Consider the following 24221-nt stretch of genomic DNA (forward strand, 5'->3'; position numbering starts at 1 on the left):
AAATTTAAAATGTAAAATGCCACAATTTCCGGCATCTGCACAGACACGATTTCCAGCGTCTGCACATGCGTAGACACGATTTATGGTGCCACGGAAGCGAGTCCCCGTGCAGTGCTGATTAACGCAGCATGCGGAGACTTGATGAGTGGGCGACTCGGTTCGGAAGTGACTCATGGGCGGGTTAAACGACCCCCGTGGGACGCTTGTGGCCCATGGGCCTTAGGTTGCTGACCCCTGCTCAATGACATAAAGTGTACTAGAGCTTGGATATAGTAGTTCTTGGGATCCCAAGCACTGAATGCATCCCAAATTACTTATGCGATCTCAATGGGTCTACTCTGAGGAAAACAACCCATTCCTTAAAAAACAAAACAAACGTACAGAATATCTGTAGGTGTTTCTGCTCCAGAGCTATCTCTTGCTGCTTTGGTGGTTCATAAGTATGTTTCTGTTCATTTGTTATATCTGAATAGAGAACTAGAAGGGTTTACACGGCTGGACAGCTACTGCAACATGATTGAAAGATTCATAGTCACCTGGGAAAATGAATTAAGGACTTTTTAAATATTTGGATGATCTTACTGGCAACTGTTTCTTGCTAAAACCCCTATCCTTAATAATAATAATAATAATAATAATAATAATAATAATAATAATAATAATAAAACTTGGCTCTCTCCAAAGTACGTTTTGTATAGCGTGCTTGCCAGTTTGATCTTGCAATCTAAACAAACACAATGAATTTTGCCTATATTTCGTGGAACATTTCCCCTCTAAATCAAAATCCGAGGCGCTTACATTGCGTTCCTATCAATTTACATTACAATAAGCCTTGCTTATTTTTGTAGCACATGGAAACTTTGTTTCCTGAAAGCCAGATTTTATTCAGCACAAGTTTACTTTATAGGACACAATAAATGAAAATACAATTCTCAGGTGGGGGGGGGGGGCGTCTAAGAAGGAGAAGCAAGTTACTGAAAGCTGCCCCTTCTCACCCAAAATTGTGTGCATTGCTAAAAAGCTTCCAGGTGTTCTAAATTCAGTAGCCTTTTTGTATTCATGTTTAAATAACACAATAACTCAATAGATAACATAAAATAAAAATGAGAAGTGCTGATAACAGCACAATAGGAACCAGAACTGTCTTGACAATCACTTAGCAGTTTAATTGTTGCTTGCTTTTCTAAACTGCAGTTGAGAATAGCTCCAGGGCTAACTTGGGATACAGAAATTTCCCTGTAATCTCTTGTCTCTCTGTGTATGTGTGTGCATACACAAACAGGACATTAATAGAAGCAAGGATCTCAGAACAGTAACTTAGTGGAAGAAAAATGATAATTACCTTGTGGCTGAATGTTTGAAGGAACTGAGCATTGTTCAAGAGCAAATTTTTATTTAGAAGGTTGTAGCACATATGCAAAAAGGAAGAATAAATTCTCCCTAGAAACATAATTCTGAAATTGCCTTTTATAAAAAAAGCAAAACAAGGAAGGAACTTGGCTAAAGGCAGTTTAACCAAAAAGCCTGCTTTCAACTTTTCAACTAGAAAGATGTTTGCTGTTCCCTGACAAAACAGAAAACCAATGTTAATAACCTCAGTGTTGTAGGAGAGCCAGAGGCCTTTTCAAGAATGCCTTCAGTCTACTGACTAACTCAGGTAAATAACCTTTAGAAAGGTTCAGTAGTTTAATCATGGTCGAGAACAACTCTAGTAAAAGGAGATGCAGCTATAGAAAAGCTGACAAACACCTTCACATGCCATGGGATTTCAGTATCAGAACAGATAAGCCTTTTTTAGGGAGGTGCACAGTTGATTAGATTAAATACAATGCAGTTTGACAGCTTTAGAATTTCACAGAACTCATGACGAGACTGGATATTCATTTTTTAAAACTATTTTTCTTTTTCAGTTAATACAAAACACAAAATGGAACAGAATAAAAAGGAAATCCCTCAACTGACCCATCTCCCCCACCCCCAATGGGCTGGATATTCATGACAAAAAAGGAAAATATTTCAGAGATGAAGTAGGTATTTTGAGCATTGGCAATATTTAGTCCTGTTTATTCTAGTCTCCATTTTCCTTTTTTAAAACTCCCAAATTTACATACCGCTTGGCTGTAATAAAAGTGACCTTTATTGATCATTTTTTAATATTTCTTATAAAGCTGAACAAGTAGCAAATACATTTAAAAGATAATTAAAAGTAACAAGTTTAAACACATCTGCATCTACATGTCTGGACCTACAGTGGACCCTCTAGTTATGTACCACTCTGTATATGTAACTTTTTGGTTACGAACGCCACAAACCCGGAAGTGCATAATTCTGAGTTTCACCGAATGCTTTGCACATGTGCAGAAGTGGCGCCTCTGACTACGGACTTTTCGGGTTGTGGACGGATCCCCGGAACGAATTTAATTCGTATCTGGAGAGTCTACTGTATATGTTTTAAGCAGGTTATGGAAAAGGTTTGTCCATAGACAGCTTTCTGGGTCACATGGCCAGCATGCCTTTGACAATCCAGGGGAAAAGGTACAGTGAAGATGAGATGCCTGTCTTATGTCAATAGGCAAGGAGTTCCAAACTTTTGGTGCTGTCACATTGAAAGACTGATTTCTTACATGTGCGGAATCAATATTAGGTGCTACCTCTAAGTAGGGTGTGCTGAATTTTTCAACTTTCAAATTCCAGAAATAAGTGTTGTTAAAAAGTTGTATCATTACTTGGAAATTCAAAAGATATTCAATATAATTTAGTTTTGTTTGGTAAGTAAAATGCATGCACAACTGCACAGAAATCATTAAAAAATGATTGCCAAGTTCTTCCAGTTATAAGGCTTTCCAGGACAGGCAACTGGCCACTTTTTCAGACATTCACCCACAGTGAGCTTCTATCTCCCCAATATTCAGGCTCAGCTTATTTTGCATTATCCATAACACCACTGAATCCAGGCACCAGTATTGGACGGCCTCTCCTGATTCAGATATTATCCAGCTATTTCTATAGGGCTTATTATGGGGGATGTTTTTGAGTGAGAGCACCTTTGTAGAGGGTGCAGGGGACAAATGCTGCCCCACTTTCCTCTTTGGTATCACTGGAACTGGCTGTATTGGCTTGGTGGCTAAAGAGAGAAAAACAAATGTTGATGAAAAATAGCCACAGCCCCTTTGCTGCTGAGGGAGTCCTCTAAAGGACATGTCTCCTGTGGGCAAGGAGCTGGGATGTCCTTGTTGCCATCAGCTGCTCTGAGAAGTGGCTTTTCTATTCCTTTCCTTGGGAATGTCTTTATGTCTTTAAGATTGTAAGTAGGTCTGACTACTGAATTTTGCAAGCCACTCTGGGAAGCTTTTTGGCTGAAGGGTTGGGTATTGTCAGGGAACTGCCATCGGAGCCAGAGGAGGAGGGAGGGCTCCGGAGGGATGCCGGAGAGCGTCCCAGGAGGGAGAGAGGCAGCCCATCTGCCGGGGAAGGAAATCAGCGTAGCACCAGTGGAGAAGGGGGGCAGATGGGGGAATCGGCGAGAAGGCTCCAGGACTCCTCGCCGGAGACCAGCGGGGAGAGCACGGGTCCTCCGCTGCCCATACCCTCCCTGCGCAGAAGACTTCCGCGCAGGGAGAGTAGGAGGAGACTAGGCGTCAAAGAGCTTCTTTGCTGGAAGAAGTTCAAGAGACGGATTCTGCCAGCGATTGAGACAGCCACGGATGGGTGGCTGTCCGGACAGAAAGGGTTCACCCAGGTAACCCAGCCAGGTGTGGCGACGACTTACGCACGAGCAACCCCTAGAACCATTACAGGTATAAATGCTTTAAACAAATAAGCAAATAAAGCAAGCTAGCACACCAGTCCTGGAAACTTCTTGTGCTGCTGCTGCCCATTCTCATTCTTCTCAGGAAGTATTTAATGGTGTGAGCAAGGGCGATGACAAGCACCCCCCACCCAGTGGCCTCCAGAGAATGAGAAAATTAGCAGAAACACCAGAAGCATCCAAACACTGTTGTACACAGATCCTCCAAATGAGAGCAGCAATTGCAGCAGGAAGAGAAAGAGGGGAAGGATGAAGTGCAAGGGTGATCATGAGTCTTAGAACATAGCATATCTGGGGGGCGAGGTAGAATGCTTTTTAGAATCGTCAAAATAAGGATCACAGAAACAGCAGGCTGCCCACTCCACTTTCCTTGAATATACAACCTGAGAAACACCTGGAAGCCCATATCCTACATTCTGAATGTGAGTCGGCCTAATAAAATGCATTATCTCACATTCCCTGTGTCTTTTGTGAAATGCAGAGTAGTCTGTCAGGAGTTCAATAAAAAGGAAATGTGTGACTGGAAACTTATCAGACCACACAAGCCTCGGAGAAAGAAAGAAACACTTTTCAAGGCCTGTGAAACATTCTTGGATCTCACACAAAGGTTTATTTTAATTCAATCTGAATCTGGCCCTAAATTGCCCATGTAGAACAATATAAAAACATATGTAATCTGTCAAGTGTATTCAAGCAAGTGTATTATCCACTGTGTAGCCAGACAACGGTTCAAAAAACAGTGTAGCTGTGACTCTAGTATAGAAAAGGAAAAAGTCAAGAGGCAAGAGGTTTGCTGAGTGCCGTGGAAGGTAAGCTTTTTCAGACTGAGACCTTTTGCCTTTTGGCATGTATTTTATGTAATAAATACTGTTATCTGCACAGAGCATCTGGGACAGAATGAGCTATTATTCTCTCCCCAACTCTGCCCTGCTTCACTCCAGGGTTTCCTCCAGGAAACATAAACCACCCCAGTTGTGCCGAGCTCTGATAAGGCAAGAAAGGGCCGCTGGCAGCCTTTCTTGACAGTTTACCCAAAGCACTTCTGAACTTGCTTCTGCTTATCTGCCCCTTAAAACTACCTGCCTGCTTCTTGCATCTTTCTCAGACTCTTAGGGGGCAATCCTATGGCAAGATCTGCTGGGATGAACAGCTTACGATGGCTTAGCTGGATGATTCCTGTCTCAGCTGGCATTAAGTCATCAACCCTGGCTCAGTCAGAGACACGCCAGTGCAACTTGCTCAGCCAGGCCATTCTTAGGCAGAGCAACAGCAGCAGCTACCCCACTGCCCCCCCTGCGGAAGCCTCGCTTACTGGGGTCGCACAGTGGAGGCTTCTGGGAAGATCTTGCTGGAATTCTCACGAGAGCTCATTGCTGCCATAGGAAAAAAATTGTGCAGTAGCACCTTAGAGACCAACTAGGTTTGTTCTTGGTATGAGCTTTCGTGTGCATGCACACTTCTTCAAAAACACTGAAACAGAAGTCACCAGACCTTTATATATAGTGAGAGGGTAGGGAGGGGTATTACTCACAAGGGTGGTGGGAATGGGTGATTGGCTGATAGGTGTGGTAGACCTGTTGACGACTGTTGTTGTTTAGTCATTTAGTCGTGTCCGACTCTTTGTGACCCCATGGACCAGAGCACGCCAGGTACTCCTGTCTTCCACTGCTTCCCGCAGTTTGGTCAAACTCATGCTGGTAGTTTCGAGAACACTGTCCAACCATCTCATCCTCTGTTGTCCCCTTCTCCTTGTGCCCTCCATCTTTCCCAACAACAGGGTCTTTTCCAGGGAGTCTTCTCTTCTCATGAGGTGGCCAAAGTGTTGGAGCCTCAGCTTCAGGATCTGTCCTTCTAGTGAGCCCTCAGGGCTGATTTCCTTCAGAATGGAGAGGTTTGATCTTCTTGCAGTCCATGGGACTCTCAAGAGTCTCTTCCAGCACCATAATTCAAAAGCATCCATTCTTCGGCGATCAGCCTTCTTTATGGTCCAGCTCTCACTTCCATACATCACTACTGGGAAAACCATTGCTTTTACTATATGGACCTTTGTTGGCAAGGTGATGTCTCTGCTTTTTAAGATGTTGTCGTTGATGACTGTTAACGACTGCAATTGGTCTTACAGGAAAAAGCAAGGGATGAGATGGCCAAAAATAGCTTTATCATGTAAAATGAGATAAGAATCCAATGTCTCTATTCAGACCAGGTCTCTCCATGGTTTTAAGTTTGGTAATGAGTTGTAATTCAGCAACTTAATTCAGTTGTAATTCATTGCTGCCATGTGACTCTAACACAGTGGAGGGATTTTTAAAAGCACTGGTGATACAACTGTTCCCTGCAGTGGTGGTAGTGGTGTTGTTGTTGTTATTATTAATTTCATTTCTATACCACTTCATATTTTAAAGGAAAAAAATCTCAAAGCAGTTTACAACAACATTAAAACATCAAATAAAAAAATCCAGAGTAAAACATTACTGAAGAAAGTCAAATATAAAGTATACATTCAAAGCAACATAATTACACTGGTACCTCAGGTTACATATGCTTCAGGTTACATACGCTTCAGGTTGCATACTCCGCTAACCCAGAAATAGTGCTTCAGGTTAAGAACTTTGCTTCAGGTTGAGAACAGAAATCGTGCTCCAGCGGCGCAGCAGCAGCAGGAGGCCCCATTAGTGGTGCTTCAGGTTAAGAACAGTTTCAGGTTAAGTACGGACCTTCGGAACGAATTAAGTACTTAACCTGAGGTACCACTGTAACGGGAAACTAAAATATTATCTTAAGCATTTCAAATGAAAACTTTACTAAAGGAAGTAAAATATAAAATGCACATTTAAAACAGCACAATTAACAAGAGGATAATCTATTATCAATAACATAGAACGTATCTGCTGCTCTGGCTGCCAATCCTGCCATGGTGGTTCATGGCAGGCGGCGGCTGTAGAAGCTCAAGCCTGATGACCTGGGTCTGCACTAAGTGACGGCCAAGATGGTACATCACAGCATAAACACAATGGGACCAAGAAGATACAAAATCTTACTGCTTCATTAACAGTGCAATCCTATATATGTCCACTCAAAAGTAGGCCCGACTGTGTTCAGTGGATGGCAACCTAAGTTACTTTCATATCCGTAAAGACTTGTATGGTAATGGTGTGATACATTTTTTTACTGTAAGTGGTTACGACACAGAGTTTTTCAGGAGTAATAAAGGAAGTTTAGCTCGACAGTGTCAACAATATGGACATTCAATAACCCCATTATAAGGTACAACCTAACAGGAGTGCCAACTTCGCCCTGCGACCATGGGTGCCATGCAGACTGCATGGCCCTGGCACTGAAAATTGTGGGTGCCCGGCCCCTTCATGGGGAATTTTGTGGGTGCTCAGGCACCCAGGGCCCCATGCAACCTAACATGGGAGTCATGTTCCTTCTTCTAGTTGAAGGCATATAAGAATAGTTGCTAAGATGGATTTTGTTAATTAAGTTTCACGAAATGCCGCCAGATAAAAGAAGCACATTTAGAATAGTTAACATCTTGTTGTGGGAGAATGTACAAAGTCTTCAACAGTTTATATAAAGCTGATAACTTTTGTCTTTGCATGTATTTAAAGCTCTCTTCTTGAGAAACATCCTTTTTCACAGAGGGTAAAATGAATGAGTCCTCTGTTAATACTGCATGACACTATGTGTCAAGGACATAATAAAATGCTCTAATACACCTAGTGTAAGTACTAAAATATTTTTAATAGCATGTGTATCACAACTTAACCATTCATTACACATGCAAGACAATGGTAGCCAATAAATGTATAAAGAAAACAGCTGGTGGCATTTATAGAAATTAATGTACAAAGAGTTCTTAACACAAACTAAAGCTCTTTGTAATTTAATAGAACTTTTCATTTTATCATCTGAAAGTACTTTGCCAATGGTTAAACCTAGAACACGTTTGTAAAGCAGAATAAGGGGTGATATAATGATTTAAAAGAGGAAGAAATTAAGCGCACAGATATTAACTTAATTGCTCAAGTGAAGTAATACCCAGAGTGGCACCAAGGTACTAAACAAAGAGTTTAAACATATATATAAAAAGCATATCTCTGTGTTCACAGTTGAGTACAATTTTTAAAAGTATTCTAGCAAGGAATGCAATGCATCAAGAGACACACCGCCTCTTTCCCCAACTCCTCCCAATCAAAGATAGATCTTTCAAGCTTTTCTGCAGAAATGTTCAAGATCTGCATGGGTTTTGAAGGACCAAGTGGTTCCATTTGCTTTTCAGTTTTCTACCTTGGTAATCTCAGGACATTTCCAGTGAGGGGGGGAGAGAACAGCCTTGTTTTGATGCAACACTAAACTAAAGTGAACAAAACCTGGGAAGCCTAGGGCTCATGCACTCCCCCACCACGGCCCCACCCTTGTCCACAAGAAGATTGGAAGCTTTACTCCGATTCTCTATTAACCTCAACTAATAAAGAAGCTGGAGGCATAAACCACAAATTGACATTAACTACATTTCACAGAAAGAAACTAAAACTAAACACAGTTTGTCCAGATTCAGACGTAACATTGAAAATGCCTGTATCTGGAAATGAAAAACTTCAATTACTTCTCTTGTGGTTGCAATAGAGGAGGTGGGGAGAGATGGAGGGTGACACAAGACTCAGGCTCACTTTGGCCTGCTTGTGTAATGCTAAACCATGGTTTCAGTGACAGCAGCCCTCCTTTGCAAGTTATGCTGAGAACAAACAGTGTACAGTGGTGCCCCGCAAGACGAACGCCTCGCAAGACGGAAAACCCGCTAGGCGAAAGGGTTTTCCGTTTTGGAGGCGCTTCGCAAAACGAATTTCCCTATGGGCTTGCTTCGCAAGACGAAAATGTCTTGCGAGTTCCTGCGGGGTTTTTTCCCTCCCCCCCCTTTTCCTAAGCCCTAAGCCGCTTATCAGCTGATCCGCTGATAAGCCGCTTATCAGCTGATCCGCTAAAAGCCGCTAAACCACTAATAGCGCTAATCCGCTAAGCTGTCAATTGGCTTGCTTCGCAAGACGAAAAAACCGCTATACGAAGAGCCTCACGGAACAGATTAATTTCGTCTTGCGAGGCACCACTGTATTCCCAGTGGCCCTGTGATTAGAAGTGTGAATATATACTTTCCAAATAAAAAACAAATTCCATATTTTTCCATGTATAAGACCAGGTTTTTTCCCTAAAAAATAATGTCCAAAATTAGGGGGCGTCTTATACACGGATAGTGCTGAGGGTACATTTTCTTAAATCTGAGACTCCCAAAATGTCTTATACATTGGGGCATCTTATAGATGGAAAAATACGATAAATGCCAAGCAAAGAAGTAACGTGGCATGGCCTAGGTCAGTGTTTCCCAACCTTGGGCCTCCAGCTGTTTTCGGACTACAATTCCCATCATCCCTGACCACTGGTCTTGCTAGCTAAGGTTGATGGGAGTTGTAGTCCAAAAACAGCTGGAGGCCCAAGGTTGGGAAACACTGGCCTAGGTCACCATGCTGGGCTTGGGAAGGTGCAGTTTGCTGAACAAAGCAAGTCACACTGGGATGTGGCAGTACATTCTGTGGCTGGCATGAGTTAATTTATCCATCGAAAAGCTACCATCACGCAAGTTAAATTTCAGCAGCGAGAGCAACCTTCAACAGCCAACCTTATGAGGCAACTGGAGGGGCAGAGGATAAAGGGAAACAGCCTGGGAAAAGTGGTGAGGGAGGTGCCTGGATGGGCATTTGCTTTCAGTATATTTAATAACATGAGCGGAGAGAAAAACAAAACAGCCCCATGACTAACATGTTGGGAAAAACCCAATATATGGTAATAGCAATGCTAAAACAAGAAGATTACCTCACGGTGATTTAGAAGTCTTTCTAAATCTGCTGCCATTTGATTCTTGACACGCAGCAAAGCCGCCTTTTCTTTATTTAAAAGACTGGTAGAAAAAGCGATAGTATTAGGAAACACAGTAATAGCAAGGGATGATCTTTTCTAATCTTTTATTCTGGTTACAACATGAATTTGTAAAGCAATTCTTGGCAACCATGAGCATATGCTGAAGCAACAGCACACAGAAAAACTTTGTCCTCGTTAAAACCTGTATATTTACATTCATTTTCAAAAGGAAAACATGAATGCTATCTTTAGGCTGTGAGCTATAGACCATTTTAACCAATATTCAAACCACCCCACGTACCACTGATTTCAATGGGACAAACCACTGTAAACATTAAATATACTAGTTTAAGTAGTTCAGGCTTTGTACTATTAATCAAATGAGAGAGCTTAGTCAGCTGAGCTAATTTTCTTTAATATTGCTCTATACCGAAAAGCACAATAAATTAAATTCTGGTTTGATTTATTAGCATTGTTCAAGCATAGCACAAGCCATCAAAGTTCAAGGAGGCTGTTGAAAAATTGGATGGGATTCAGATTAAAAAACAAAACAAAACGATGTTGATAAAAATGCTGTAGAAGACATATGAGGAAAACGCTGGAACAACTCTATGTCTTTGTTCAGGTTTACGAGAAAACGGTGGAGATGCATCGTTTGGGGGTACTTTAAATCAGGGGTCAGCAACCTTTTTCAGCCGTGGGCCGGTCCACCATCCACCAGACCATGTGGTGGGCCGGACTATATTTGGGAGGAAAAAATGAACGAATTCCTATGCCCCACAAATAACCTAGAGATGCATTTTAAACAAAAGCACACATTCTACTCATGTAAAAATACCAGGCAGGGCCCCAAAATAACCAAGAGATGTGTTTTAAATAAAAGGACACATTCTATTCATGTAAAAACACGCTGATTCCCAAACCATCCGCGGGCCAGATTGAGAAGGTGATTGGGCCAGATCCGGCCCACGGACCTTAGGTTGCCTACCCCTGCTTTAAATAAAGAGATGAAGTGTGTCACAATGAGCTTCTCCATGCTTTTCTGCTTAAATCACCTAGATGTAACTGAGATTAAAAAACAATCAACAAAAATAAAAGGATGGAGCAGCATTACCCTTGCTGGTTTTGAATTAAGGTGAGACAAATTAAGAAATGAGGTCACGTGACAAGACGGAAAGTTTTAAGTCCCAAGAACACTAATCCTGGGAAGTTAAAACTTTACGTTACTGTGCTGAACTGTAATTATTGTATGTTTTTCTTTAAAAATGTTTTATATACACTGTTTGGAAATTCTGAATTTGTTTTGTTTATTGGATTTGTATACTTCTTTTTTTGCCAAGGCGTTCAAAGTGGTTTACAATCTAACATTTCTACTATTTTTTTGGTGGTGGGTGGTGGGGGTTGGTTGGTGATTGTAAATTTCAATAAAAATCATAAAAAAACAAAAAAAAACATTTCTACTATTTTACAATAACGCAAACAACACCCTCCCCAAGACCCTCCTCTTCCTCCTTCTCACAGGGCAATGATGTCTGTTGGCCCTGTGGGGTGGAGAGGGGGCAGTCTTGACCGCCACAGGCCCTAATGGTGTCTGGATGACTTCCTTGCTCCCATCCTTCTCATAGGGCTGTTGGCCCTGGGCAGGGCGAGAGGGGACAGTCTGACTGGCCTGACATCAAAACCAGCCTTCCTTGTGGCACTCAAGACATATATAATAACTGATCCATAAGGAGCACACACATCCTATAATGACTGCTATTATAATCCAATACGAAAAGACTGTAATTAGCGGAACATGACGTGTTATCTGAGGGCAAAGATGACATTAGCAGTTCTCAAAATTTGTCCTGGGGTATAAAAATGTGCCATGAGAGAGAAACTAATTAAAAGCTGCAATTAGCACAAAGTCTCTACTGGCAAAGGAGGGGGCTTGTTGCATTTCTCCACGATTCTATGCTCTGGCTTTCCCTTTTTCCAATCAGTTCCCTGTCCTCCCTACCTCTCGCCTAGGTTAAAGTAACCCTGCCGTGAGTCTGCATCCACCAATTGCTTTTGAGACACAGAACAGAATTACTGTATTTTTTGCTCTATAAGACGCACCAGACCACAAGATGCACCTAGTTTTTGGAGGAGGAAAACAAGAAAAAAAAATTCTGAATCTCAGAAGCCAGAACAGCAAGAGGGATCGCTGCGCAGTGAAAGCAGCAATCCCTTTTGCTGTTCTGGCTTCTGGGATAGCTGCGCAGCCTACATTCTCTCCATAAGACGCACACACATTTCCCCTTACTTTTTAGGAGGGAAAAAGTGAGTCTTATAGAGCAAAAAATAGATGGGGCTGCCTGCCATCTCCCTATACAAGTTGTAGACTCAGCTACTTCCGATTAGGAGGCACATATCCACAGGGCACAGACTCCTCTGTGGGCAAGTAATTCTCATGCTTATGCACATGTTAAAAAAGAAGTGTGCCTACAATTTTACTACAGAAAAAGTTCCTCAGATAGAAACCTGGGAAATACTGCTTTGGAATGCATGACCTGTGAAACGTAAGATTCTGGGACAGTTCACTCTTCGGCCTTATAATGAAGAAATACATATTTGCTGCCTATAACTGACCTAAAGAGCAAAGGAGGAACACAGGTAGCACTCTACACCATAATTCCCTACAAATAAGAAGCCACACGCATTGTTTTAAGCATACATGTCTGGCTGTACAAATAATAATAAGCTTTATAACGTTTGAGAAATCATTTCTTACACTGAGAATTTAACCGTTGCCCTTGGAGAAAAGGGAATAAAATGTTGCAGAAGGACTAACCTCAGCATACTTTGCTTCCTAAGTCAATGATACTTCATGGGGAGGAGGGTGTGGTATTAAGAACTAAGAAATTGAGCCCATCATTCAGAGACAATGCAAAACTGACCGGTGAGATTGAATCTTCATGCAGGCTGCTGGCCTTGCAGGAAGGTAGCATGAGTAATTCATGCCCCTTGACTTTCAAGGAGGCAAGGAAGTCATGTGTGTGACTAAGATTACAGTACATCTTTTCAATGTCTGTGCTGATTGCCACTTTGAAATAGGTATTTAATAAAGAGCAGCAGTGTTGCAAAAATGGCTTCCTCAAAGGTTCAAGTAAAATAGTTAATGACGTGCAACCAACCAATAAAACATACCAAAGCACAAACAAATAATGCAGTAGATTTTTTAAAAAAACTGGCAGCCAGATAAAAACTTTCAACTAAACCGTCATCGTTTGGCATTGTTGTTTAATCTGTCCTGCCGTCAAACTGGTCTTAAAATGAAGTAAAAGAATCCAGAATCCAACTAAAATAATACAGTAAATTCTGAATACTTACCTAATATCCTTCTCAAGCTGTGCAATCTGTTCTTTCTGTAAAAGTATCTGAGAATCTCTTTGTTGTACAGACTCAATGAGATACCTGTAAGGCTGTTGTACTTGGTTCAGCAACGAATTACCTCTGTCCCGCTGTGGGGTGCAAAAAGTATCATTCTTTCAATTTCAGGAATGAGAACTGTATTCTCTTAATAAAAAAGGTAAAGGACCCCTGGATGGTTAAGTCTAGTCAAAGGCGAGGGGTTGTGGTGCTCATCTCCCTTTCAGGCTGAGGGAGCCGGCATTTGTCCACAGACAGCTTTCTGGGTCATGTGGCCAGCTTGACTAAACTGCTACTGGCGCACAGAGGAGCGTGATGAGTGCCAGAGCGCATGGAAACACTATTTACCTTCCCGCCAGAGCGGTACCTATTTATCTACTTGCACCGGCATGCTTTCGAACTGCTAGGTTGGCAGGAGCAGGGACTGAGCAACGGGAGCTCACCCCATCGCAGGGATTCGAATTGCCGACCTTCCGATTGGCAAGCCCAAGAGGCTCAGTGGTTTAGACCACAGCGCCACCCGCGTCCCGATACTCTCTTAATAACATCATCTTGTAAACTACACATGAATAAAACTGCAAAAGTTGCTGGACAACAGTTTAAACCCCATCAAGCTTAAATTTCAGTTGTAACTGCCTGAGAGTGAGCCACAACTGTCACACAATCTCAGACATACAGCCAAGATGTGCATTTAAAGACTTCTTTGTTTCCTTGTCAGCCTTGCCTTAGAACATACCACATCAAGAATCTGGCAATCATTTCAAATGTATAACATATATATAGCAAACACTTATATAATATAGCAAACACTTCCTAAGGCAAATCTAGAGAGATCAGTAAAATGGATGCTAACCTTGGAATTTTTAAAGTTTCATTTTTTAGAGTATTTAGCTCCCATACAGCTTGCTAACACTGTAAAAAGCCTTTAGGGAGCAATCCTATGCACAAGAAGCTGGCGTAAAGCAAGCTGGTGTAAATTAAATGGGTGTGTCAGATCCCAGATCTCAGTCTTACAGAGGGAAAACAAGCCTCTAAAATAGTATCTGAGTTACACCACCCTTTTGGCTAGCTTAATTTATGCCGGGCTGCCAGGTCATGTGACAGAGCTGACCAGTCTAAGCACCCACTCTCTGGCCACACCCCTGGACGCCCCTTTCTCAGGGCATACAACCCACCAGGCTTGGCTCAGTTGGCTGGGTCCTGGTTCAGCAGGGATGGGGGAGATATGCTAGTATAACTTGGTATAAGGTACCTTCTTTATGCAGCAAGCCTGCAACATATGCACATTTAACTTGCACACATTTAGCTTTATGTGCAAGGTAAAAAATTAAAATAAAATAGAAAGAGGTTGTGGGGTTCCATGAAAAATGACTTTGGCAAGACCACCCACTATGGAACCCAGTGTGTTTTGGCTATAGGCAATTTGCTCCCCACCCCCATGGCACAATGGGTTAGTGTGTCTGGCTGTTACTCAGATGGTTGGTGGTTCAAGTCCATCCAGGGCCAGCTGTGGGCAGGATTCCTGCATTGCAGGGGGTTGGACTAGATGATCCTCAGGGTCCCTTCCAATGCTACAATTCTATGATTTTTGCTTTAGGTGCAACAACCAGAGTATCAGTAAAAGAACACTCCATAAATTTCGGTTAAAAGCAGATTTTTAAAGACTGGTAAGTTCAGAAAGAATTTTGCTATTTTACCAGTTGCGTCAGAAGTTAACGAACATTGTATGCTAGAAATCTCAGGAGCCAGAGAAATCTGGGAAAGCTAGTGACTTCTCAGATATGTATGTTTTAGTGGATAAGGAATCTAAAAGAAACGATATAAAAACAGCAATATTACATGTGAGGGGAGGGAAACCTCCAGAACATTGAACCAGTTTTGCTAGTTCTTCCCCAGCTCAGAAAACAGAGACTTATCTGTCTAGTCTGCATTTTTGTTTAGTCTGCACACTAATCTGTATTTTGATCTCTGCTTTAATACAACATAAATTGCTCTGAAAAGGGTTAGTGTGCATGCTTTCTTCAGTTGGCTAATCATAACAAATGCAGTAAAAATGTTGCTTAAAAATGCCAATTCAAGATGTATGGAATACACACACACACACACACACACACACACATTGTTGAGAGTTGTGTACCTCTTCTGAAATTTGGGCAACTTGTTCCTTCTGATGCTCCAAATCTTTTACAAGCAACGTGTTTTGCTTTTCTAGCTGCAGCAATCTTCTTGCCAAATGAACACTGCGCCAAAACGGAGGGAAAGGACATTTCAGATCTGTCTTCCAAATATGACAAATGAAGCCACCTACTTTTATCCACACTTTCCACTAATACTTTAACATGCAAAACAAGACAATAAAATATGAGTTGCAAAGATATTTTGTTAATTCTGCTATAGAGACGTTTCTGGAACAACATATCAGCTCTCCATTTGTGCCACAACGGAACAACACAACAGTCACTCACCTGATGATAATAATCATGAATTAGATCTCTTACCCATCCTTCACCATGAAGTCCCAGGGCAGGTTACAACAATTTTAACAAACCAGTATTAAAAACAGTAAAAAGAGGCTGCAAATCATCTGCTTAGAGGCTATTTTTACAATTAAGTGGTACACAGTTTTTGTTAAATAAACTATTAGAATAGAATAGGCTATCTATCTATCTATCTATCTATCTATCTATCTAGGTAAAGGGACCCCTGACAGTTAAGTCCAGTCGTGAACGATTCTGGGGTTGCGGCGCTCATCTCACTTTACAGGCTGAGGGAGCCGGCGTGTGTCCGCTCCGCAGATAGTTTTTTTGGGTCACGTGGCCAGCATGACTAAGCCGCTTCTGGCACAACGGAACAGCAACACCAGAGCAGCGCAGAGAAACACTGTTTACCTTCCCACCGGAGCGGTACCTATTAATCTTCTTGCACTTTTTGGCATGCTTTCGAACTGCTAGGTTTGCAGGAGCTGGGACTGAGCAATGGGAGCTCACCCTGTCGCGGGGATTCGAACCGCCAACCTTTTGATCAGCAAGTCCTAGGCTCAGTGGTTTAGAGGAGACCACAGCACCACCTGCATCCCTATCTATCTATCTATCCATCTATCTATCTATCTACCTATCTATCCATCCATCCCAGGTATGAAAGGTCCGGGTAATGAGGTGCATCTTCAGGATATGGTGTGAACGACATTATGAAGTTGCCTCCTCTGTGGGGAGGGGATTCAGCAGCGGAGGAGCTGCCACAGAGAAGGCCCTCCCCAATGATCAAATTATGGGATGGTCGTAACACCTGAAAAGTGTGTAGGGAAGGAGGTGGGCTTTCAGATATTTGGGGCCTAAGTCAACCCACCTGTAAAAGGTAAAAAGCCTTCATACAAAAAGGCAAAGAAACTTCTGAAAACGTGCTGCCTCTTCCCTTTGTGGGCTGTATGTGAGAAGCTAGGTTAGTAAAGTATTTTGGTGGGCTTATTTTCAAGACTGCTTTAAAACATATTAGAAATGTTTGGGTGTGGAAGAACCTGCTTTAGTTTGGGGGCTGAACTGGATTCTTTCCCATCTCTACTGTTCGAAGCCCATAGGCCACACATGCAGCTTTAACTGGGTTAGAACAATAATATTCAATATTTCCCCTTCTTTCCCATAGCATAATCATATTACTTTGCTTACAACAGCAACTGCCTTTATCTGTTGCGTTTTAGATAATTATCAGAAAGCATCTATGGACCACAAAATTACCTTTAGGCAGTAATTACAGAAAAACATCTCTCCAGCTTGCACTTATCTAAGTCATAGTAAATTATAAAACCAATGAAGTAAACACATGAAGTAATGTATTTTTTTAAAAAAGTTAAGAAAAACATGAAACAAAATATTGAGCAATGCAAAGTTTGCTTATTTTATGTAGTTGATATGGTGTCCTGTGAGTGAACTATTATCAAATAAATGAAAATATTGATAGTATTTTCTATATTCAGGAAAAAAGGCAAATAGCTATATTCTTGTTGAAGCACCAGTAGTCTAGACACTTAAGCTGCACAATAAGAAATCTCTACAAATCTCTTTCTTGGGGTGTAACTTTATCATTTTTAGGTTTGGTGTTTTGAAGTGAAACAAAACTATCCTTTGGACAGATATAAAGTCCCATTAAATTTCAATGTAACTTCAAACATGATTAATTTACTTTGGCAGGAATGCAATGGCTTCAGTACTATTTTATGGGCAGAACTGGGGCTGAGTGGGCATTCCTGTTGTTTGAGATCATGCGCTGAGCACCCATAACCTATTTGGGTGCAGTAGCAGGGCATAATCCAGACCTTCCCCTCCAGCTACCTGTTTAGTTAATGTGCATGTGCAGCAAAATGGAATGATCTGTAGATCCAGGCTTGTTTACAAAATCTCTACATTCCTGAAATGAATTTCAAGATGATTCCACAATTACTCCATGAAAATTTGCCAGTTTTAAACTTTTTACTGTACTATGTAAAATGTTGATGTTTGAATACATTTTCCATACCTAGGGAAGTCTTTACCTTTTCCTCATTGAGTATATATTTAACATAATGATATATTAAACACCACTGTCTCAAATTGAGGATAATCAAAGTGGAATCCTACGTCACTGGGAGGGCATTTCACAGCCTTCAGAATAAAGTGGATCTCCCTCTCAGTTTATGGAAAGGGAGAGCTGTCTATCCAATCCTCTGTGTTACAAGCACTGAAACTTGCCACTATGCTGTTGGCAACTGAAAAAGGGGGTGTTCAATGGGGAGGCTTCAGATCCTCCGGATTTCCTAACATGTCCCCTTAATGAAGAAAAATATTTTGCAACAGGAAACTGGCACTGCAGCTGGCACTTTCTACCTGACATATACATTTGTTGCTGCAATAAGTGTCTCACGATTCATTTTTGCAAGCTACTGTGGGAACCTTTTGGCTAAGTGCTTCAAACAAATAATTAAAATTGGGTTCTAAAGGAAACTGAGTATATGCCTGAACGAGGTACTAGATGCTCTTATTCAGTTTCCAAATCCGCCAGTTATTTAATCCGTGGTGGTGGCAATTGATAATGTGAAGCAAGCTTTGATGATATATGGTTTAATGTAGACATGGGAACTTTGATAATGCATGGGAGAACATGCATTTCCCAGGCTAAGGCTCTGTTGTGTGGTCATGAGGTTGCTCAACTCCTCTGTCTTGTAAGATAATTTTCAATTTATGTGGCCAGGTGATATGGACAAGAAGCTTGTTGCTTTGCATCTAATACATCCTCTGGACCTCTGTCCATCATGGCTGATGGAAAGACAGCCAGCAGTGCTGACTGGTTGGGTACGGGGTGTGGTAAATCTGAGATGGGGTAGTGTGTGCCAGCTTGAAAGAAGCGGTAGAGTGTAGCGGTAGAGTGTCCACGCCTTTAGTAGCCAGCTTGAAGACCCAGATGTCACAAGAAGCTCTCTCTCTCTCTCTCTCTCTCCAGTTGTACCTTGGATCCCAAATGCCTTGAGTCTCAACCGTTTTGGCTCCTGAACGCCACAAACCTGGAAGTGAGTGCTCCAGTTTGCGAATGTTCTTTGGAACCCAAACATCCGATGGGGCTTCCGATTGGCTGCAGGAGCTTCCTGCAGTCAATCGGAGGCGGTGCCTTGGTTTCCAAATGTTTTAGAAGTCAAACGGACTTCCGGAACAGATTCTGTTTGACTTCCAAGGTACCACTGTATAAAATAAATGTGCCTGTTGTGTATAACGTGAATCAGCAATGTGACCAAGAATTATGCAAGCAATATACATACCATGCAGAAAACAATTACGTTTTCAAAACTTCTCTCATGCTGATTCAGATGTTTAAAGCTAATTTTTAATGGATAAAAATAAACATTTTGTGTTTTGCTTTTTCAGCTGGAGTTTATATACGAAACATCAAAAATGCACAGCCAGGAAGTCTTCTCTGCTGTTTTCAAACCAAATTTGACTGAAATGAACACTTTATATGCTCAAGTTCAGTCAAGCATAGGTAAATGGTTTTCTGTTTCAAACAAGCAGGCCTCTTGGAATGTGCACAATACTTCAGTGTGTCCAGGAAGAGAGAGTTTATAACAGTCATTACCTCTTTGGGAAATGTTTACTTGTACTTAGTGCAATAAAGAACAGTGTATGTAAGTAACGTGCATTTATTGCAGCATGAGCTGAAGTTGAAATGTGCTGTGTGAGACGTTAAGGGGAAAAACAGACAACTAGCCATAGACAGACATGTGGTGAAATTTGCTCTTGGTTTTATTTTCTAAACAAGCAGAGCTTTCAACAGCTTGAGAAATGCTGACTTACTACAGCAGAACAGATATGGTTTTGCTTTTCAGCATTGATTTGTATAGATGAATAATGCGGGAACTCCAGCCAAATCTATCAGTTTACCTTATGTCAGATATGCTTTCCTTCAAGTGGAATTGACTACAATGCCAGACATAGGTAGGTAGCCGTGTTGTTCTGCCGTAGTCGAAACAAAATGAAAAAATTCCTTCCAGTAGCACCTTAGAGACCAACTAAGTTTGTTACTGGTATGAGCTTTCGTGTGCATGTGTGCATCTGAAGAAGTGTGCATGCACACGAAAGCTCATACGAAGAACAAACTTAGTTGGTCTCTAAGGTGCTACTGGGATGTCAGACATGTTAGTTTTCCCCACACTGAGCCCAGCTAGGACCTTAAAAACAGTCCCACCACTCCCCTAGCACTAAGTCATTTCAGCGGAATGATACCGTCATGAAATGTAGAAGAGGAATAGGCTTGCTGCAACATGGGGGGCGGGGCGGGGGAAAGCAATTGCTGTTGGCCACCCTGGTGCGGTTTTTGGTTAATGAAACAGAAAAACCCTGCAATGCAAGGAAGACTTCAAACTTGCAGTGCAAAGAGAGATACAGCCCTGGTGACACATTTGGTTTTGTTTTACATGGGGGGGGGGGTTCGGGAAGTGCAAAAGTTGATCAGGAATGCCCCGTGGCCTTGGGGCGCCTTTCCTCTCCTTCTTTCCACCTGCTGTGTGCAAATTCCCTATTTCTTTTGCACTGTAACCACACGCCTATATTCTGTTTGTTTGTTGATTTATTTGCTAAGAGCACTGGGCACGCTTCTAAGCACGCAGGTGTAAAATACAGTGATTACCATAACCATGGTTCAAACTCTGGTTTGCAGTTTGTCACGGTTAGCATTTGGACTGGTAAAGGTGCACATATATTGCCAACCATGATCAACTCACCAGAAAAAGGGGATAATTCACATGCGAGGGGGGAGGACTGTGCAAGCCCAGTGGAAACTCACGATCTCTTAACGATGATTATTTAATCTATTTATTTATTTCATAAAATTCATACACCACCTTACGTGGTCAGGGAACATTACTTATATCTATACTGGGTCTATGAGCTCTGCAGTTTAGTTAGATCCTTAAAATGTTTAGCATCCCCACATAGGATAGGAGAACCCATTATTGTGGTACTAATACAGGTTGTGATTTTTCTCCTACACTGAAATAGGATTGAAGCCAGAACGGATAACAAACAAACCCTCTTTACTCCTAGAATTTGTTCCTCGGTGCTCTGGCTCCATTAAGGAGGGGGGGGGGAAGTACATGTGATGCATGGCACTCAAGCCAAATTTTATTTTCTGACTCATGCAGGAATTCTTGATTTTATGTGAACTGTGTAACAGTAATGAGTTATGTCTGCATTATTTTCGTTCACTGGGATTCACATTATAACCTGACATACAGCATTATATTTTCAATTTTTTAATGGTTGCTAAAACTACCGTATTTTTCGCCCTATAGGACGCACTTTTCCCCCTCCAAAAATGAAGGGGAAATGTCTGTGCGTCCTATGGGGCGAATGCAGGCTTTCGCTGAAGCCTGGAGAGCGAGAGGGGTCGGTGCGCACCAACCCCTCTCGCTCTCCAGGCTTCAGGAAGCTCTCCGCAAGCCTTGGGAGCCCGCGGGAGTTCCCGTTGGGCTCCCTAGGCTTGCAGATAGCAGCCTGCATCTCGAAGCCTGGGGCGCGCTGCACAGCGCACCCCGGGCTTCGGTTCCCCGACCTGGTTTGGAGGCTTGCGGCGGGGAGAAGCGCGCTTATCCCTGCCGCCAGCCGCACAAGCTCGGGGGACAGCAGGGAGGCGGAGCGCCGCCACCCCGCTGTTCCCCGACCTGGTTTGGGCTTCAGGCAGATAACCGCAAGCCGTGGGAGCCCGTCGGGCAGTCGCGCCAGTCTCCCAAGGCTTGCGGACAGCTGCCTGTTCTGGGGGCTGGGGTCGGGGGAAGCTCGGGCTTCCCCCGCCCTAGCCCTGTGCCTGGCGGGGAAATAATTTTTTTTTACTTTATTTCCCCCCCAAAAAACTAGGTGCGTCCTATGGGCCGGTGCGCCCTATGGGGCGAAAAATACGGTAATTTTATTTTTGTATGTTGCAATGCAAAACTATAACATATAACATTAGGCAGTATGCATCAACTATGAAGTAATAGGTTATATATAAGAAATTTCTTATACATTTTTTAAAAAATTGTATCCATTTTAGATGTTAATGCCCATGTGCTGACCTAAAAGTGTTGTCTACTTATATATATATATATTTAAAAACTACACATTTAAAAATTGAATCTCTCTCTCTCTCTCTCTCTCTCACTCACTCACTCACACACACACACACACACAGAGAGAGAGAGAGCCAATCACCATAGAGCTTTAGCTTTAGTAAGAATTAATGCACTAACAAAAGATATTTTAAATACTTTAATGTTTTTAAAGGCAGGAAGCATGCTAGAAAGGCAGCAAGTTGATTATGACGATTATGAAAGGGCCATTTACAACTGCTTAGCTGCACAAAATTATGAGCTTGGGAAAGGTGACAAGCTTATCAAGTCACATTTATCTCTCCATGACAACACCCTTCTCTACACATCAATACCCCCCCTTCCACATGTCCTGTATCACAGAGTGCAACAAGCAATGCAGACAAAGACCGAAAAGATGGTTAGTCAGTAACGCCATCCACTCACCAGAGGAAGAGACACAATTAGCAATTGTCTGCAGAATGGAGACACTTTTCCTTTCTTAAGAGGAAAAGAGAAAGGAAGTGGAGTTAACACATCTGCAAGTTCGTATTGTCCTTACCTCTGCTTCAACCGCCTTTTGGCTGTTGTGGGAACATTTGCACCATATCCATAAGAGAACATAACTCTTTCTGCCTCTTCTTCACTTTCAACTATAAAAATACAAAATAATCTTCAGTAGAACATATAGGAAAAAGAGAACAAGTCATACCTTTGAACAACTCTATAAATTATATGTACACATGTGGTGTAAGAAATATCAGGGGGCTTCAGGTTATGCTAATGGAATTGTTCATTTTAGTTTCTCCATAAGAATACTCCTTTTTTCAAATATTTTAAAATAAACAGTATACAGAAATGAAGGTTGAAGATACACAAGGGGCCCAGCTAGCTGATTTTTAACTAACAAGGATTAGGGTAAATAACAAATGGAAATAAATAAGATGACGAATCCAGGACTCAGTATATATTCAATCAATTAACTTAAAATAGTACGTAGGAAGCTATTGTACAGCTGACAGAAATGAGAGATTTGTTGCCCAGTGTATTCATGGCTTCATAGGATTTGAACTTTGGCCTTGCTGGTTTTATTGCGCCCCAACAATCTCTATTCTAATATGCTAATACTAATTATACAGTAATACTGTACTATATAATTATTATTTTACAAATATAGTAATATACGGTAACTTATTTTTCTTCATGATTATTTATGGTCTTGGCCTCTCCTTCAACTGTCACCTGATGGCAGCCGTTCAAAATGTCTTCCTGAACTTTCTCCGTTCCAGTTGGTTGGTTAACTTTAAATGTCTGGTGCCTGAGCTTGCTTTTTGCCTTTTCCCCCCCCATCCCTTTTCCCTTGTGTTATATTTTTTAAAAATAGGAAGCAGGGATCGTCTTACCTTGGATTTTCATAAGCCACTCTAAGAGCCTTTTTTGCTAAGGAGTGGATTCAAAATGCTTTAAATTAAACAAAAAGCCAATTATCCAATTGGTAAAGGTAAAGGTACCCCTGACCATTAGGTCCAGTCATGGACGACTCTGGGGTTGCGGCGCTCATCTCGCTTTACTGGCCGAGGGAGCCAGCGTTTGTCCACAGACACCTTCCAGGTCATGTGGCCAGCATGACTAAGCCACTTCTGGCGAACCAATGCAGCACACAAAAACGCCATTTACCTTCCCGCTGGAGCGGTACCTATTTATCTACTTGCACTTTGACGTGCTTTTGAACTGCTAGGTTGACAGGAGCTGGAACCGAGCAATTGGAGTTCACCCCGTCGCGGGGATTTGAACCGCCAACCTTCTGATTGGCAAGCCCTAGGCTCTGTGGCTTAGACCACAGCGCCACCAGCGTCCCTTATCCAATTGGTACTGTTTGGTAAATACTGAAATTTCACAGATGTTGTGAATCAAAAGAACCTCAAGAATTACACCAAAAACATGGAGGACAGAGTGGGATAGACAAGCCATGCTTGCAGCAATATACCAGGCTTTGGGTACAAAAGGAAGTTGGGAAATAATAATAATAATGATAATAATTTTTTATTTATACCCCGCCCTCCCTGGCCAAAGCTGGGCTCAGGGTGGCTAACACCAGTAAAATTACAATAAAAACTTAATGGGGGGCGGGAACCAATTTAAAATGCAGGTTGAAATACAATTTAAAATGCAGCCTCATTTTAATAGTAGCCCATAGATCAAAACCATAAGGGGAGGGAAACATAAGGGTCAGACTGAGACTAAGGCCCTGCAGAAAGATGTCAAGTCCTGCAGGGCCTTAGTCTCTTGTGACAGAGCGTTCCACCAAGTTGGGGCCAGCACTGAAAAGGCCCTGGCCCTAGTTGAGACCAATCTAACCTTCTTGAGACTTCCAAAGTGTTGTCATTTGTGGACCTTAAGGTCCTCCGCGTGGCATACAAGGAGAGGCGGTCCCGTAGGTACGTGGGTCCTAGGCCACATAGGGCTTTAAAGATCAAAACCAGCACCTTAAACCTGACCCTGTACTCCACCGGGAGCCAGTGCAGT

General features: G+C 42.1%; 1 protein-coding gene across 1 annotated transcript in view; it reads right to left on the bottom strand.

The window, feature by feature from the left end:
* PIBF1 (progesterone immunomodulatory binding factor 1) overlaps nt 1-24221 on the bottom strand; it is an 85652-nt gene that overhangs the window by 9204 nt on the left and 52227 nt on the right. Inside the window, exons 13-16 of the mRNA XM_081858104.1 lie at nt 22258-22348; nt 15252-15354; nt 13076-13206; nt 9677-9761 (exon numbers count right to left, since the gene is read on the bottom strand). Coding sequence (XP_081714230.1) covers nt 9677-9761; nt 13076-13206; nt 15252-15354; nt 22258-22348 — 410 coding nt within the window. The remainder of the gene's footprint in view (nt 1-9676; nt 9762-13075; nt 13207-15251; nt 15355-22257; nt 22349-24221) is intronic.

The sequence above is a fragment of the Podarcis erhardii genome (genome assembly GCF_964252035.2).
Source record: "Podarcis erhardii genome assembly, chromosome: 4".
Lineage (NCBI taxonomy): Eukaryota > Metazoa > Chordata > Lepidosauria > Squamata > Lacertidae > Podarcis > Podarcis erhardii.